The 18,974-nt window shown below is 36.4% G+C and overlaps 5 protein-coding genes and 1 pseudogene across 5 annotated transcripts; 5 read left to right on the top strand and 1 right to left on the bottom strand.

Moving 5' to 3' along the window:
- Positions 1-942: 942 nt before the first annotated feature.
- LOC104702834 (putative F-box/kelch-repeat protein At3g22870 pseudogene) lies at positions 943-2,244 on the top strand (annotated as a pseudogene).
- A 387-nt stretch (positions 2,245-2,631) lies between these two features.
- LOC104787885 (meiotic recombination protein DMC1 homolog) lies at positions 2,632-5,927 on the bottom strand. The gene is made up of 15 exons (XM_087456349.1): positions 5,712-5,927; positions 5,480-5,562; positions 4,934-5,025; positions 4,763-4,834; positions 4,628-4,666; positions 4,418-4,475; positions 4,286-4,331; positions 4,153-4,198; positions 3,923-3,984; positions 3,757-3,823; positions 3,584-3,676; positions 3,418-3,486; positions 3,254-3,332; positions 2,979-3,145; positions 2,632-2,875 (listed from the first exon to the last, which is right to left on the bottom strand). Exons 1-15 carry the CDS (start codon positions 5,726-5,728, stop codon positions 2,831-2,833), a joined length of 1,035 nt encoding a protein of 344 aa, XP_087312475.1. The 5' UTR covers positions 5,729-5,927; the 3' UTR covers positions 2,632-2,830.
- Positions 5,928-6,603: 676 nt separating this feature from the next.
- LOC147949742 (uncharacterized) lies at positions 6,604-7,151 on the top strand. Its single transcript, XM_087510330.1, has 2 exons — positions 6,604-6,783; positions 6,849-7,151. Exons 1-2 carry the CDS (start codon positions 6,604-6,606, stop codon positions 7,149-7,151), a joined length of 483 nt encoding a protein of 160 aa, XP_087366456.1.
- A 65-nt stretch (positions 7,152-7,216) lies between these two features.
- On the top strand, positions 7,217-8,882 carry LOC147949743 (uncharacterized). Its single transcript, XM_087456352.1, has 7 exons — positions 7,217-7,338; positions 7,422-7,546; positions 7,639-7,720; positions 7,803-7,920; positions 7,997-8,154; positions 8,238-8,361; positions 8,429-8,882. The coding sequence occupies exons 1-7, from the start codon at positions 7,268-7,270 to the stop codon at positions 8,744-8,746; spliced, it is 996 nt and encodes a 331-aa protein (XP_087312478.1). The 5' UTR covers positions 7,217-7,267; the 3' UTR covers positions 8,747-8,882.
- A 2,923-nt stretch (positions 8,883-11,805) lies between these two features.
- Positions 11,806-13,714, top strand: LOC147949744 (uncharacterized). The gene is made up of 4 exons (XM_087510332.1): positions 11,806-12,718; positions 12,790-12,981; positions 13,058-13,284; positions 13,457-13,714. The coding sequence occupies exons 1-4, from the start codon at positions 11,806-11,808 to the stop codon at positions 13,712-13,714; spliced, it is 1,590 nt and encodes a 529-aa protein (XP_087366458.1).
- An 89-nt stretch (positions 13,715-13,803) lies between these two features.
- Positions 13,804-18,437, top strand: LOC104706709 (uncharacterized). The gene is made up of 3 exons (XM_087510337.1): positions 13,804-15,952; positions 16,016-16,068; positions 18,324-18,437. Exons 1-3 carry the CDS (start codon positions 13,804-13,806, stop codon positions 18,435-18,437), a joined length of 2,316 nt encoding a protein of 771 aa, XP_087366463.1.
- The last annotated feature ends 537 nt before the right edge of the window (positions 18,438-18,974 follow it).

Here is an 18,974-nt window from a genome sequence, read left to right on the forward strand (position 1 = left end):
CTCCAATGGTAAAATACGTATTATTGGGTATCCCATCACTGCAAGATTAATATATTTAATAATTATAATTGTTTTTCATGAATATTTTTAAAACATATCAAACTAAGAAAATGAAACTTATATTTATAAGAAATGTTATGAACGAAAATAATGAAGATATGAAATCATAATAATATAAAGAAAGTAAGTAAGATAATTAGATATATTTTTTTACTAATTATTAAAAAATTAATGGTCATTTTATCATACATTTAAAAGAATAAATAAAAGCTAATCAAGAAAAATGAGTTTTAGTGGTCATTTTCCTCTTAACATGGATCAAAGTAAATTACGATTCTATTTTCATTAAATTAATCAACAAAATAATAATTATATATGATTTTTACTAATTATTAAAAAATTAGTGGTCATTTTATGATAATCAAGAACCAATAACTTTTACTGGCCATTTTCTTCTTAACATGGATCAAAGTAAACTTAATGAAGATAGAATCGTGAATGATCTCACCTGACACCTTGTGAAAAATATAGAAAGCTGAATTTATAAATTGGTGATGAGTTTTGTGGTGGCAAAAAAAAAAAAAAAACAAGAGTACTAGTAGGAACCCTTTAAAAGAAAAGACAAGCTCAAACTATACTTCCTTGGTCAAGAAGTCAGCTCCAATGGTTTGCCTTAATTAACATACTGATTCATCAAAGAAATATTTCCTACCAAGAAAAGCACAAGTTAGTGAAGTCCAAAAGTAGTTTTTTCACACAAAACTCTTGTTTTTTTTTTTTAACTAACTAACTCTTGTGTGGGTCGAAAACTTAAAAACCTTCCGAAGCCGACCTATATAGTTGACAAGCAAAACGTAAATCTTACATTTTTCTAATTTAGGGTATGGGTATTTAGAACCGCGACCGAGAGAGATTAGAGGAGGAGAGAAAAGGGTTCAAACAATGACGAAGTTGACGATCTCCCATCTTCCAAGAGATCTGTTAGAGAGGGAAATTTTCTCAAAAATTCCATCGAAATATGTAGGAGCAGTGCGATCAACCTGTAAAGAGTGGCAAACTTTAATCAAAAGTTCTATGAGCTTCAGGATCCGTAACGAAGCTAGGGAAGAAGGGGAGTCAGAGATGATCGTGTTGAAAGACAACAATATTTGTTTACTCAGCTTTTTCTTGAATGGAGGAGATCCATATATAGAGTTTAAAGGCAAACGTATTTGCCTAGACAAGGATTCTTCAGATTCAGAACAATTCATGATATCTAAAGTGTTTCATTGCGAGGGTTTATTGTTATGCATCTTGAAACACGGTGCTACTAAGATTGTGGTTTGGAATCCGTATTGTGGGCAAACATGGTGTATCCAACCTAGGTTTTCTCACCGCGTACAAGGACAGGACAAGTTCAGTTATGCTCTCGGATACTACGAGAATAATAGGAATAAATCTTTTAAATTCTTGAGGTTTATAGATTATGTTTATGAGCAGTTTTCTTGGTACGAAATCTACGATTTTGACTCTGGTTTATGGACAACTCTTGAGGTCACCCCACACTGGCAGATAAATTTTGATGACCTTGGCGTTTCTCTCAAGGGAAACACTTACTGGCTTGCTAGAAGAAGGAAATCATTCCACCTTTTCGTTACTCACATCATCTGTTTTGATTTTACAACTGAGAAATTTGGCCCACTTTTGCTTCTGCCGTTTCATGACAAGTATCAATTACCCCCAGCTAGGAATTTTATGACGGCGCTATCTTGTGTTAGAGAAGAGAAGCTTGCTGCCTTATTACATCAGAATGGTCTTGTTGAGGTATGGATTACGACTAAGATTGAGGCCGAAGAGGTGTCGTGGAGCAAGTTCTTGGCTTTGGATGTGGGCAACTGCCGCGTGATTGGTATTTGTAAAGGGAGTTTCTTCATTGACGAGGTGAACAAAGTCGCCATGATTTTTGATAACGCGTGGAAGCCCGACACGTTTTTCGTCATTGGAGAGGCTGGACACATTGCATACGTTGATCTCGGAAGAGTAACTTGCTACCAAAGATGTATGCCATTCGTGTGTCCTAATTATGTTCCAAGTTTAGTGGAAATCAAGCAACCTCCACGATTCAAAAGCAGTTTAGAAAACTGTCGATATAATCGAAACATGCTGAAACTTGTCTCTCTTGAAAAGCTTATGAAAGAAAAAGGAGATAACGAGGTTATCAAAAAGGAGATAACGAGGTTATCAAGTCTCGGTTTACAGAGCTGAGCTTAATTTATTTTTATGTATACTCTTCTTGATTTTAATGTTTATTTGTTTAGTATTATTTATATCAATATATAATCTGGGTTTTTTTTTTAAACTGTATTGGACTCTTTTTGTCTGTGTTCCACATATTTGAGATTTAACCACTCTAACTCTTTTCATGATATTGCTCACTGGAGCCACTCTTTAAGGACTAATGGTACTCTTATTGTTCTGCAGCAGTTTTAAATTTTGTTAGTAATTATTGATAAAATATTTATAGCAAACTCCTAAAACAACTTTGATGAGTACAAACAAACCAGAGTTGTTTTGTTTGCAGCTTTTATCAGATACATAGATTGATTTTGTACTACGCTATAATGATCGTCTTATTTGGTAACAAGAAGAAGCTAAGAATAAAAATAACTCTATTCATATTCTGATTCGATGCATAATAGAAACAAGTAAAATAAATCCCCTTTGTAGAAATCGTTTGGGGCTTAATAACGCATAATAGAAACAAGCAGCAAAGTTAAATAACAGACATAATTTGGTAATTAAGGCATGAGAGTGCTCGCTGGTAATTAAGGCATGAAAGAGCTCGCTCGCTCTAATCCTTCGCATCTGCAATGCCTCCTGAAGTAATCTGGAAAATGTGATTTCTTCTGTTAAGGAAAACAAATATAAGTCATTTCATTATGGATGAGTAATCAAAATCATATCAAGTGTGTCTGTGTGTGGATTTGATAAAAGGATATGGCTTCAGCTTCAGGGAGATTTGGAGCATCGAAGACTTTGCAGACACGTTGTTCTCCTTTGCCTTTCCTGAACGAGAGCCTGATTGTGGCTGCGTGAGCTAGAACATGTCCACCTGCTGGCTTTTTTGGATCTGATATGAACATCCCACCGCCTGGGTCGGCTATGACTGCAACCACCAAATTAAACAGTGATCCTTGTCAAGTTAGTGCAACCAAGAAACCAAAAGAATCATTAATGCTATATGACATTACTATCACACTAGTGTAAAGTAAACCTTGGTTGGTCATGTAGATAGCAACGTTGAATTCCTCTGCGATTTTGATTAGCCTGGAAAGCATTTGAGCTAGTTTTTGCTGCAACATAGATAAATGACTTATTGAGCAAAGCCAGATTGTGTCAATGCTTATGCTGTAGTAATGTGTGGGAGGCAAAGTTAACCTGGCGGTCTGCGAGTTCTCCTCTTCCAGTGAAATCGACTCGGAATAAAGCAATGACTGAGTCAACAATCTGGAAAACATGGTAAACTCAGCTAAATTAGTTTATATTCGTGTTGATTTTTGACGGATGGATAACTAAACTAAGATAATCAGATGTGTTTGCTTACCAGAATCCTAAATGGTTCCTCAGACATTTTTGCAGCAAGGCCAAGAAGCAAGTTGTACTGATGCTCATAGGTATAAGCACGAGCATAGATGATCTGTTACATCAAGATTTTGAATTTCAGTTGCAGTTCCTGAGGCTGAGAGTAAGTAAAGATGTGAGCTTAATAATGCTTACATTGTCAAGCACTGCACCTGGATCCATTCCAAATCTTTCAGCAATTGGGACAATCCTATCAGGGCGGCTACAAAATTTAATGGTTAAGGAAAAATCATGGAATAGAAAGCTTGTAATGAAGCTACAAGATCTGGTCAGAAGATTTTCTATAACATGTTAAGGATACAAGGTTCCCTCAGTATCAATGTAAGCCACTTTTCCATTTCCTCCTTTCATGTTCGTAGGTAGCTGCATAACATAGATACAAAAATGAATATATCAATGGCAGAGAGAGAGATAGAACCTCAGTGGCTTGATGCTGAAAGAAAGTAAAATCTCATCGCATGCATTTGACGGGTGAACAAGACACCATAAAAGTTAATTCATATTGAGACACTAGGAAAGAAACAAACAAACCTGCGTAGTGACACAAAGGGTATGTGCTAACTGAGTTTTCCCAGACCTGAAATAAAGTTAAAACTATATTAGAATACCAACTAATTGACAGGAAAATTGTAGAGCTGGGATCAATTAGTTTCAATATCTAGACCTGAATTCCCCAAAAGCCTCTGTGATGGCTGAGGTTTCAATTCCACCTACCAAAGCATTGTGAAACAATTAAACCAGAACTCTTAAGCAGTGTGCTCAAGATGGCAACCAGTTAAAGCAAAACTTAGTATACCTCCTAAGAGATCATCGAGAGCTTGGCACCCTGTAGTGATTTTCACAACTGATTTTCTCTATAAACAAAAACCAACTTGAAGGTTTCAATAGCTAATATACGAAATGTTGAATAAGCCATCAAAATTTCATGGTTCTGTTAGTGGGATCAAGCAACAAGACTTAGATGCAAGACAGACTTCTAGACCTTAGTAAAATCAACAAGTCTAACCTTTAGAAGAGCATCACTTCCAGTCATATATCCAAAGTTCTGAATGAGAAACGTTTTGACAATTAAAATGAAGCAATTGCAGGAAGTTACATTACATAGATATAGAAACAACAGTTGGGAAACGTTTAAACTAACCACAACTTTCTCAGCAGCTTCACAGATTTTTTCAACTTTGGCCTCTGATAAACCTTTGATTCCAGTGAGGTTCTGCGTCAATCAAAAGGTTCAAACAATAAAATCATGCAACCAACAATTTACACAGTCTATATATCCAACGAGTGATGCTTAACAAGCTGGTTTATATACCTTCTTGGTATGCATCATGAGACCATTGCAGGTATGGATCCCAGCATCCTGTAGTTTCTTCACATCTCCAGCGTTGATACCTTGAGCGATCACTGTGCACAAGCAAAAATAGAAGGTACGATATCAAAAATCAGCTACAGATTTGAGCCAGATACAGAAATCGAACTACAAAATTCATTGGAATACACTCGAATTTCACAAACAGTAGACGAAATAGGTGTAGATTTAACACTTCATCATAACCTAATCGCTATCAAGGAGAATCCATGCACAGAAATCATTATGTATCCTAGATTCATATTTAAATTCGAAATCTAACAGAGGTGTATAGATGAACGATTCGAGATCCGCTTTCATAAGACCCAGCGATTTCACCAGCAGCGGAGGTTTTAGATAAACAAATTGCGCAAAATTAGAAGAGATAAAACACAGAGAGACGATTCCCAAAACAGATGATGAAGATTCGAAACGAAATTTGAAGAAATTAGCTAGAAACCAAGCAGAAACCGAAGATCCGAAAATCGTAAAACGAGTTTAGAATCTTACATTTGTCAATCGCTTCAAACAGATCTTCGTCTTCATCGATTTCCTCACGCTCAACGAGTTGCATCTGGCTCGCTTCTTCAGCTCTATGAATCATCATCGGAAAAAATAAAACAACACGAGAAGAATAGAATCAGATACACGATGAACGAAGAACCAAAACGATGAACGGAGAAGAAGAAGAAGAAGAATCGTAGTAGAGAAAGAGAGGGAGAGAAGAAGAGAGATCACTTACTTAAGAGCAGCCAACATTTTCTCGCTCTAGGATTCTCTAAGCTTGAAACGAGAGAGATAGAGAGTGAGTAAGAGAGAGGTTTTGAAATTCGAAATTTGAAAAATATTCGCTGGAAATTGCTTCTGAGGGTTCGTTCAAGGTCTCTTTTAATGGCGGGTTTCGGAATTGAAAAGCGTTCTTCAAATTTCGTTTAATTGAACATTTGGGTTCCGCAACTGAATTTGTTTTACACTGTGCACTGCGTGATAAAATCAAACAGCTGTGATTTCGCCACGTCGTAGTGATAATCATTCTTATCGACGGTCAGATAAGGAAGCTGCGTGAAAAAAATCAACCACTTGCATTGCCACACAACAGCGCACATTACTTACTAATAAAAAGGAGTCATTGAGGCTCCTCAGGCTATCCATCTCAGCAATTTCTAAAACACTTTAGGAGATGCCACATCATCCTTTTATATCTCTGCTTTTCCCTTCCTTTTTTCCTAATAAACACACACACATAGTAATGTTTTATTTTCGATGGAACCCAATTAAGTGGGCCATCGCAATATATTTGAAGCCCATTGTCTTAACTTAGATTTTACGAGCCCACAAAGCTTAAATATTGTTTGAAAGAAACCTCCTTGATCGAGATCTCTTCCTCCGCCGTTTACCACTTCAACGACTTATATTGCAGAAACCTGAAATTCTTCTTCTCAATCGATTCAACTTTCCCATAACTTTTAAAGAAAACAACAGTTATCAAACCTCAGAGTTTCCCCACTCCTTCTTCATCAAAGTCCAATTAAATGGCCTTAATCTCCAAAGTTATCAACAATTTCAGTAATCAACTCTATAAATTCCACTTCTCTCGCCGATTATACAACCAACCCAAAAATCACAATCTAAAGATGTCAAAATTGAAACTACATGCCCCTCCCGAGCCATTCACCTTTCAGATTTTTGATACCATCGATGGAGACTTTTGCAAAGAAGACGTTTTAGTCCGTCTCATCCATTTTTGGGAAGCCCGAAATTTCAAGAAAGGAAACATGCTTATGGGCGTAGAACTGCTTCTCATAGATTCCATGGTATGTTTACAATATATTTGCAATAAACATTCATCAAAAACAAAACCTAACTTTTAAAATTACAGTCTAATGCAGTCCAAGGCTACATACCAGCAAACCGTCTATTTCGGTACCAAAGTCATCTGAAATCCAACTCTGTTTACACCCTCAACAATTTCATGATCATTCCCAGCAAAAAGGTGTACAAAGTCTCAGACCACAAATACGGCATCGTCTTTACTGAGAAGACATCAATGGTATTGGAGCCTATTGCAGACCATCAGATCACGGAACAAAAGTTTCGGTTCCGTAACTATGAAGATTTTGCTTCTATTGTAGACACAAATGCAGATTTATTTGGTAAGTTTATCAAAACTGTTCTTTATTGATGATTTATACTATAAACTCTAAGCCATTTTGATAGTTTCTTATTCCCTTCTACATCGTAGATGTCATTGGCCAGCTACGCCTAATTGTTGGCGACAATATCCACTCCCCTTCAACAATGGAAACAACTCCTCAAGTAGAAGGCAGCCGATCAAGTGATAGGGTGTTTTTACATCTCCAACTTAAAGAGTAATGCATTCGACCATTATATGCTTTAGCCAACCCATTACCATCCAGTTTCTAACAAAAAAAATAACATCATTCTCATGTAGTGGCCAGACTATTCATATATATCTCTGGGGAACCATTGCTGCGCTATTTAGAGAAAGATGGAACCGAAGCGAAGTCAAACCAGCTGTGCTCCTCATCACTACTGTCAATCCAAAAACAGTAGGACGTAAGTAATCTCTCCTGATAGTCGAGATAATCTTGCTGAATAAAACGTTGAAATAAAATATATAAGAATAAAACTTTTCACCTTATATGCAGCTGCTATGGCACTCAGCTCAACATCTTCCACACGCATATTCTTTGACACGGACGTCACTGAAACCAAACAATACCTTACATGGTATACATTGCATTACTTACAAATAAACGCTTCGCCATTTCCTTTTGAAATCAAATCTAACTTGCTTAATTTTTGTTAACAGGTTAGGTGATAATGGTCACAACACTCCAAAAATTGCAAGCTCCTCCTCTGCAATTACTAAGCTAGAGACAGTTACAATCCAAGAAATACTCCAGTTTCTACAAAATGAGAATCCCCAGGTGATGCAATACTCTTTCATTAAACTTAGAACAATTCTTTAAACATTTGAAACAACTTGCGTTTACAACAAAACAGGAAGCTAGCTTTTACTGTTTTGGTACAATTCTTGATATACAACCACAGTACGGATGGTACTACATCTCATGTAGCAAATGCAACAACAAACTTGAGAAGGCTGATTCATCAATGTATTGCAATAATTGCCAGGAATCCAACAACATCGGCATCATCAGGTTTCCTAAATTCTAACTCACACATCTACTGTAGTAAATGTTCCCTTTTCAAACATATTTTAACGATATCCATGACTTTACAGGTATCGTTTTGAGATAACAGTGTCTGACAAAAACAAAGATGTAGCAACTTTTGTTGTTCTCGATAGTGAGGCTACTAAAATTGCTGGTCGTAGAGCTGCTGATGTTTTAAAGGAAGAAATGAAGGTATTGTAAATCTATTCGACTTTTTTTTTGTAAAATTACGTATCTAACTTTCTACACTCATTTACAGGCTTCTACCCAAGCTTCCTATACAGATATCAATTTGCAGACCCCAGAATGCCTTAAACATATTGTTGGTAATACTTGCAAGTTTCAAATCAAGCTCTCAGACTACAACTTCAAAACTTCTCGCCAAACTGTCTCAATCTCCCGCATTTTGGAAACCACTACACACCTGTCAATCCAACCATTAGAAGGTAGTTCTGAGAAGTCGATTTCTGAAACTCAGAGTACGACCACAACAACCAAATCTCGAGAAAAGTCACATGTTAATGATTCTACCGAGAAGAATGGATCAGCTGCCGAGAAACGTCCCCGCCTAGAATAGAACTTTGTTTTTAAGAGTTCCATTTATGTGTCAGCACTTATGTTTTTGCACTATCTTTATATGAACTTTATGTGGTCACTGAAGGTCACCTTGCCAAACATTCAAAGGCACCAATTTAATAAACAATGTTGCTTTCCAATTTTTGTAGAAGTTATGGTCCGTTTGTTGTTTCTCAACGAAAATGCAATTAATTTTACTTTGTACATAATTGAAAGTCTAATCTCAAGCGTTTATCTATTTAAATGTCCAAACAAAAGTCGGACGACCAAAAGTTTTTACATCCTCTTGAAAATTATTTTAGCAAAGTCACAATAATGCAGTTTAATTGAACACAAAGATGTTACAAAAATAACAGACAGTTCATAAATACATGATGTATGAATCCAACTGTGTCATCGTAATAAAGAAGTTCCATCCACTGTTTCTCAATGCTAAGCTGTAAAAACACCACCATCAACATATCAGTCTGAAAAGAAAAGCCTCATATTAACAGGACATAGATCATGCCTCTTTTTAAACTCAGATAACAAAACCCAATAATAACCACAACATTAAGGCAACAGTTGTGTTTTATATGAAAAAACAAGGATCAAATTCCCTTATTCTGTCGTCTCCATTTTAGTTATTGTTTAAATAGGGCAGGAAATACACTAACTACATGTTGTGTTTCCACAGATTGACCTGAGCCTCCTCATCTGCACCGTACTTTCTCTACTCTCATATGGAAGTTCAATACTGCCCCACCAATCTCATCTCCTATATCAAATTGGTCATCAACCAACGCAAGTAAATAACATAAGGTGTGAAAAAACATCACAAGATGCATCCAAAAAGCAGCATATACGAGGGGGAAACAACAATGTACTTATGAAAGTTACAAATACCGTGTTTAGGCAACTGGATTCTAATGTAGCTTTAGCGAACATGATACATCACTTCTCTCAATTAGCACAGATAAAATCTTTGTGTTTTGGGTCTATTTTATCTTTGAAGCAGTAGTGATCTGCCCCTGGAACCCACTTCGTTGGAGAATGGATGTTATTGTTAAGTCTGCATCAAGTTATCAAGTACATCACGTTAATCTTATGCCTACATCACATATAAAGTACCAAAAACAGAGAACAATAACACAGTAGAAAATCAAACTTTTTGATATATAAAATACACGAATCATAGATAAACGCAAAAAAACATTTTAAAAAGGCTACATTTTAATTAAAACAGTCTAACATGAAAATATGTATCGACACTTCATAATCCAATTAAGCATCCACTCTTTAACCTTGCCACTAAAGTAAACATATAACTCCACACGTTCTTACAAACAGTTACACAAGCCCCTTAATCTTCCCCGAGTTCTTAAAAATTTTTTAAAAAAAACCTTTCACGCCTACACTCAATCTCAAACTACCTTCAAAGCTTTCTCATCAGCATAGCTTTCATATACTCCACACTTCGCAAACTTCAAATACCTAAGGACACCTACTTACTGAAACTTCTTTTACATGTTAGAAGTTGGATAAACGATGGTAAATAAAAAACAAAAGCAAAAAGCACCGTCGCAGGATACAGACAACCAAAGAAAAAGGAAAAGAACTTTCCACCAAGGTACAGCTCACTAATATTACATCTCAGCTTCGATCTATAAAGTAGTTCATATCTAAGTAATCTTATTTCTATTACCCTCCCTTACATCAACCAACTAACCATTAGAACGTACAGGTCAAACAAGCGGAGAGCAACAAATTCCTATTATCAACTATTACAATTGTAAGTTTCTTCAATTCCCGCAAAAAAAAAAAAAAAACTTCAGAAATCGTCGCTCTAAGAAACTGGCAACTAACATCAATTTTGCTATTATCTAAATAGGTGGCTGTCAAAAATGCAACATACATGGTCCATCCCTCCATCATGAAATAAGTACTTATCTTTTGTCTCACCTTTACCAAATGTACTAATTACAATATTGGCTTCTCAACACAGTTCATCAAAAGAAAGCTCGATCAATGCGAAAAGCAATCATACTCTCAAAAAAATGGCTACGACACAGCAAAGGTTCCATCTCTACTAAAGAATGCCATACTAAGCGGCAAAAAATTAGCCAAAGCACAAGTCAACATGAAGCATCTACTTCCACAAATAAAAAAGGTATATCTTTTTCAATAGAAACATTCAAGCTCATATACGAAAACTTATATCAATCTTTAATACAGTCCAGGGACGTTACATCAAGAAAACAACAAAGCAACCCATCATCAGATACCATGATTGTAAGTTTCTTCTGATAGGAATACACAATCAATTATAGACACATGCTATAGTTTAGTATCTAATAACGAATGCATTTGCTAAATGCAGGTGGATGCGACCAGTGTTCTGAATACGGTAAGATCAACATCAATAAGATTATTCAACACATATGTTAGTTACTAAAACTTATCCAACAATCACTAACACACAGTACATAATACACTTAAAAAACAGTGAGGAGGAAAAATACAAGAACAATGAGACGTGCCCTTATAATATCCAAAAGACTACACCACAAAGAACAAGGTCAGTTGCTGAGCATAGAAAAATAAAAATCTCATTGCATATCATCTACAAAATAACATCTAATATATTTGTCATTCCTAATCCTTACCACAATCATTGAACAGGTGAATCATCTAAAACGTCAGAAAGATTGTCCAGGCAAGCCAGAAAAGAACTTAGAGGTTAATCTCCATCCTATAGCATGATTTTTCTCCGTAATCATCCTTCTTAAACCCAAGGGAAATTAAATTGTCTAAACTTTCACTAATCATGAAACAGCATCTATGGCAAAAGACAATCCAATATTACAATGCAGCCATTGTAATGCATTAGTATGGTATTCAGAAAAAACGGGTGATGATATCATAACTGGAGAACCAGTTTTCACAATATGTTGCAGACAAGGACGAGTCAAACTACCACCAATCAGGAAAACTCCTGCTTATCTCGAGCACCTCCTAGAACATAGCTACTCATTTCGTATGAGCATACGAATCTACAATTCTATCCTAGCATTCACATCAATGGGGGCCAAAATAGATCATTCTGTCACATCAGCGAAAGGCCCACCATGTTTCAGGATACATGGCCAAAATTACCATCGCATTGGTTCTTTAATTCCATTGCCAGGAGAGTCACCAAAGTTTCTGCAAATGTATATTTTTGATACTGAAAACGAGGTCTCCAATCGATTGAATACAATGTCAAAAAGAAACACAGTAAACGAACTTCAAGAGGAAATAGTTATTGGGTTGCTTAAGATGTTAGATGAACACAACTGTTTGTGTATGTTCTTCAGGAAAGCAAGAGATCGATACAAAGCTAATGAAGTCAAAGACTTGAGAATGCGATTGGTAGGTCAAAGAAGTAAGGGTAAGCAATATGATTTACCTCAAGTGAAGGAAGTTGCTGGTTTAATAGTGGGAGATATCACAGCGACTACTGGTTATAGAGATGTAATCCTGGAATTGCAGTCGGGCCACTTGCAAGAAATAAGAGACGACCATCCATTGTTCATGAGCTTGCAATATCCATTGTTGTTCCCTTTTGGTGAATATGGTTTTCACACGGAAATCCCCCATGCAGTCACACAAACTACCGAAAGAAGAAGGACTTACATAAGTATACGAGAATTCTATGCTTACCAAATCCAAACTAGATTGGCTGAAGGAATGACAATCATAAAGGCAGGACGCTTATTTCATCAGTATGTTGTTGATGTATACACAGTCATCGAACAAGAAAGACTTCGCTGGGCAAAAGACAATCAAGAACAGTTAAGAGCTGACCTATACAACAACGTATTTGATGCAGTAAGTAAAGGTGACACCGAAGCCATTAAAGTAGGGAAAAGAATCATCTTGTCCTCCAGTTTTACAGGGGGACCTCGATATATGATTGAGAAATATCATGACGCTATGGCAATATGTCGAGACAATTCTTGAAGGAGGTTTTCAACTTCAGGGGTTCTGTCGGTGCTTGAAACAATTTTGTCTTCTCCATATTACTAGGTAATCCTACTTTATTCATCACAATGACCGCAAACCCAAACTGGCAAGAAATAAAGGATCATTTGGCTACTTATGGAGGAACATCAGCAAACGACAGACCTGATATTGAATGTCGTGTCTTCAAAATGAAACTCGATGAACTCCTTAAAGACCTTGAGCAAGGCACATTCTTCAGTCCATCTATTGCTGGTACGTCCTACATGTTATTTTATAGATAACCCCATTTTAAATTAAATGACTTACATGCTTTACACTTGTCATTTAGTGCTTCACACAATTGAGTTCCAGAAACGCGGCCTTCCACATGCTCATATACTTCTATGGTTGGATAAGGCACCGAAACACCCAAGCCCTGGCCAAATAAATGAAATCATCTCAGCAGAACTACCCAACAAAAGTGAAGACCCACTTGGGTTTGAGCTGGTGGAAAAACACATGATGCATGGACCTTGTGGAATAGATAGGCCATCGTCTCCTTGCATGGCAAATCAAGTCTGCACAAAAAAGTACCCGCGACCTTACAATGAATACACCTCGATTGATCAATCCGGGTATATTATATATCGTCGACGACCAAACGAAAGAAAACTGTGTCATCAAAGGAGGAACAAGGTTGGATAATCGCTTTGTCATACCACACAATCTACCAATTTTGAAAAAATAGATTAATGTGGAATGGTGCAACACTACAAATGCTGTGAAGTACCTTTTCAAATATGTAACAAAAGGAGTAGATAAAGCGACTATTTTGATCGAGAAAGGTACTACGAACACAAGCGACAGTCAAGATACAACAAGGGTTGTCAAGGAAAGGAATGAAATTCAAGAGTACCTAGATTGTCGATATCTCTCTGCTTGTGAAGCTATGTGGCGTATTTTTGCATTCACATACACCAAAGGAAGCCTTCGGTACAGAAATTGATTATCCATCTTGAAGGTCGACAGTCAGTTGCTTACAAACAGACTGCAAATTTGCGATATGTATTATCAAGAGCTAATATCGAAAGGACAATGTTCACAGCATGGATGGAAATGTGTGACCAGTGTGAAGAAGCAAGGCAGTATACTTACGTGGAATTTCCAATTCACTTCGTCTGGGACAATGATCATAAACTCTGGCATAAGAGACAACGGGGTTACTCAATAGGCAGAATTGTCAATATCCACCCAACTTCTGGTGAGTTATACTACCTTAGGATATTGCTGAACGTCGTTAGAGGGCCAAAAAACTTCGACGAGATCAAAACAGTAGGTGGGGTAATTCTACAAGATTATAAGGCAGCATGTGATGCTAGAGGTTTGCTAGACAACGATAAAGAGTGGCATCATGCTATGAATGAAGCAAATCAATGGGCATCACCTTTTCAATTACGCCAACTGTTTGTTCTACTGCTTATATATTGTGAAGTAGCAAACACTTTACGATTGTGGGAACACACATGGAGATCAATGTCAGAAGACATACCTAACAAGCAACGGCGAGCTTTTGGATTTCCCAGTATGAATTTCAAAGAGGATGAGCTGCAACATTATACTTTGATCGAGATAGAACAGATCCTCCACCAACATGAACGCTCACTCATGGACTTCAATGATATGCCTAAACCTGATTTGAAAGTTCTAAAAGAATTAGGAAACAGCTTATGGCAACAAGAACAGCAGTACAATGTAAAAGAAGAGGAAGCAGAACATCATCGTCTGTTCAACCAACTAAATAAAGAACAAGAAAAAGTATACAAGGCTGTTTTGGAATCCATCTACAACAATATGGGACAACTATTCTTCCTCTATGGCCCTGGAGGAACTGGGAAGACATTTGTCTACAAGACAATCATCTCCAAATTAAGATCCGAAAAACGGATAGTCCTACCTGTTGCTTCATCTGGCATAGCAGCATTGCTTCTCCCTGGGGGAAGGACAGCCCATTCAAGGTTCAAGATACCTCTTATAGTTACTGAAGATTCCATCTGCGATATAAAGAAAGGTACAATGCTTGCAGAGCTATTAATCAAAACTGACTTGATCATATGGGACGAAGCACCAATGTCTCATCGCCACACATTCGAGGCTCTGGACAGAACATTGAGAGACTTGCTCTCCACAGAAGACTGTTTAGCGTGCGAAAAACCTTTTGGAGGAAAAACAGTGCTACTCGGCGGAGATTTTAGGCAGATTCTCCCGGTGATACGACATGGAACAAGAGCAGATACGGTACTTGCATCTATAAGCCACTCATATGTATGGAATTCCTGTAAAGTATTTATGCTCGAAACAAACATGAGACTACACCATTCAGAAACAAGGTTCGCTGCTTGGCTTCTAACTATTGGAAATGGAACCGCACCAACATTTGAAACAGATGATGGCATTGATGAAGATGATGGTGAAGTCGTACAAGTTCATCATTCGTTTTTTCTGAAACCAAAAGGACATGAACTCCAACAAATCATTGAAGCAGCATATCCGCAACAACAAAGCTCCCACACCACCTTGCAATATTTGACAGAAAGAGCAATCCTAACTCCAAGGAATGAGTATGTCGATGAGATAAATGCCTACATGTTAGCTCAAGTGTCGGGGGAAGTGAAAGAATATTTAAGCTCAGATAGCATAGGTAAAGCGGATACAGTCGGAGAAGATTATGAAGCTCAATACCCTGTAGAGTATTTAAACTCTTTAGAGTTTCCTGGATTGCCCAAGCACAAGATAAACCTCAAAAAAAGAGTCCCTATAATGCTTCTACGGAATATAAATCAAAAGGAAGGAATGTGCAACGATACAAGAATGATAGTCACTAATTTAGGAGAAAGAGTTCTAGAAGCTGAAATAGTTACAGGGACTCATGTTGGCAAGAAGGTATTAATACCAAGAATTATCTTATCACCCCCGGAATCAGAGCATCCCTTCACTCTACGAAGACGACAATTTCCAGTTAGAGTTTGCTATGCCATGACAATTAATAAAAGTCAAGGACAAAGCTTGAAGAATGTTGTCCTCTATCTGCCAACTCCAGTTTTTAGTCATGGGCAACTCTACGTAGCTCTTTCAAGAGTTACATCACCTAATGGCCTCACTATTCTACAAGGAGAACACTTAAAAAAGGATGGCGTAACAAATATTGTCTACAAGGAAATCTACAATGACTTACCTAAAGAAAATGGTAAACCACTACACTTAGTACCTAACAAATGTAATATACTAACAATATCTTCTTATGTTGCAGGATCTAATGCCATTGAACTCCAGACAGTAGACCCACCTTCTAAACCCCCAATTGTAAGAATTGTTCTAGCTTTTAAATCCAATAATCCAAACCAATATTCATATATGTCAATTGAAAAAAAAAAAAAAAACCCTATGAATCTCAATCTACAATATTATACATACTCAGGTTTAGTCAAAACGAAGAATGCACAGTCGGAGAAAGAGGATGGATAAAAAAGACACTCAAGCATAGATTCACTACGAGAAGGAGAGAAACATATCTTACATCAGAAGAATCTTATGTAAACGTCCAGTAGGCCAGTTCCTGTTAACCAACCATAAGAGCTTCTTCTTAAATCTCGAATTTGTGTATCCTGCAGTTATATTTATAAAAAACATAATTTCAGATTCCAAATATAAGAACATATAGACATTTTGGACTCCCACAACTCCAGTTGCAACATGCACAAAATAGTCTACCAAAGGGAAAGGAAAATGAAACACATAAACAACTAAACAAACATTTTCTGATAACTAAATCAAAAAAAAAATAATAGGAACGAAAGCTACCTTCGATTTACACAACCGACAGACATAGAATTGTTCAAAACACTAACAATAATAGAAACCAGATAGAAGAAAACAAAACTTAAAAACTCATTAAAACATAAAACAAACTTACAAATAAAATAAAAAACTTCATTAAAAAACAACCCCAGTTCTATCTCCATGCAATTGTCTTTAACCAAAATATAAATCTCATAGAAAACTTATCCAACACAAGGTTTTTAAAATACATACATTAACAAAAGTATAAATTAACAGCTCAACTGAAGTCTGGTCCGACCAAGAAAACAAAAACAAAAACTTTTCAATAATCAACAAACAATCTTATTTTGTAAAAATTAAAAAGGCCATGACACAAAAATAGAGTGCAGCCCCATTTAAACAAAACACATCCAGACAAGCTAAAAGGACCAAATCATAATGGATACATTTAAATGGCCTTTCAGACATTTAAATAAAAGGCCTATAGAAAACAAAGACAAACCATTATTACGAAAATATAATTGAAAATGTGCACTTCTGCATACAGGGAAAAAACAAAACCAATACAATGTAACTGATTCAAACCAACAAGACTATCAAATCACCGGATCGCATTCCCTGTATAAGCTTTAAAAATTTGTATCTATGGCGTCTTAAACGTCTAACACTAACCTCATCAAGACTCATTCAATATTTTGAGTAAATCAGAAACTAAGGGCAATGAATGGAGAAGGAATTCGAAACACAAATCAAATAATCAAAACCGACCAGAGAACTCCAAACGACTACATTCAAGTATAAATAAACAGACTCTCTAATGCAAAAAGCAAGCACAAAAACACCAAATAGCTACCAAAAACAATGACAGATACCCCAAATCTCGTATCTACTTTTTCATACCAAACTTTCAGCACTAACATTCAAAGCTCCAATGAAATCGCTGTCATTATCAGAAGACCAAACACATCTCAAGACCACATCGACGTGTGAATCCCTTACACCCCTAACGGTGGAGGTCCTACCTCCCAAACCTTAAGCAGCAACCTACTCTATCTTCTATCATATCATGAAATTGAAGACAACGACGCAACAAGAATGACATCAAGGTTCATCCAATTCTTCGATGCAGTTCGAATGACAGAACCTCCGACAGGTAGGTCTATTCTTTTAACTTTGACAATGACAGATTACAACCTCCATGCCAATTCCAGATTAGACACCGACGTCCTCATTGCTGAGCTTGAGACTTCAAAAAGACAACCAACCGCAGAAGAAGAAAATGAAGAGTGCACCATCTGTCTACAAACATTCAAAGGACGCAATGATATCAACAACCTCAATTGCAAACACATCTATCATCATGAATGTATAATTCCATGGTTGTATAAAAAACATAACTGCCCTATATGTAGGAGAACTATGCTCTAGATCCTCTCATAGAGATGATCTACAATCTATGATCTCAAGTTTCTATTGTCTTATATACCTATTTGATGTCAAATTTCAAGTTTCAGACCGGTGACATAGTATCAATTCTATCTCTCCTCATAAATCTCCCGTTCTCTTCGATAAAGATACAAATAACAAACTATCTTCCTTAATTGCAGCTTCGAAATGCATGATCAAACAACAAATCACAGATTAAGAACTGAACAAAATAAATCGGAAAATTTTAATTGGTTATAGTTCGCCATGGATTAAAACCGGATCATTTAAATGGACGAACATAGAGTTAAGCTTACCTCTATGACAAATTAGATATCCATTCCGATTGGAAGATATGGACAGTCATCTACTTTCCCCAACAACGATTCGTATTCCTCCTCCAGCCAGAAGCTCAGGAATTTACCCCAATTCACAGGTTTAATCAGCCGATTACAGTGGCTAGATAAAGAGATAGGGGATACAAAATCGAAGAACATTAGAAAAAGGGAAAAAAAGGGAACGAAAAAAGGGAAAGCTGCCTTCTCTCCAAATTATAACCTACCCATTGTTTATTTGGTCATATAGTTTATTTGGTCATTGTTTATTTCGTCATATAGTTTATTGGTCAGTCTTTATTTGGTCATTGTTTAACATCTATAAGTCAAGTAAATTACACTTCTAATCATGTTGCAGATTAACATTACTGTGACAATTAAATATTCGCAATAGTGTGTCTACCAAAGTATAGTGGTTTATCAGGGGTATGAAAGAAACAAAAAATTGTTGTATCAAAACAAAGACAGTGTTCATCAAAGATAGAAGTGTAACTTCTCAAATACTTCTCAAATGTACTATTTTAAAATACCATACATAACCATTTATTGATCTATGAAATTTAACAATTTAAAAAACGAATTGTTATGCAAAGTTGATAAATAGCAAAATTATTACACATGTTAAAACTATATACTCAAATATAAAAAAATATTGTAAAGATAAATTAA

Source organism: Camelina sativa, chromosome 1 (genome assembly GCF_030686135.1).
Source record: "Camelina sativa cultivar CO46 ecotype springtype chromosome 1, ASM3068613v1".
Lineage (NCBI taxonomy): Eukaryota > Viridiplantae > Streptophyta > Magnoliopsida > Brassicales > Brassicaceae > Camelina > Camelina sativa.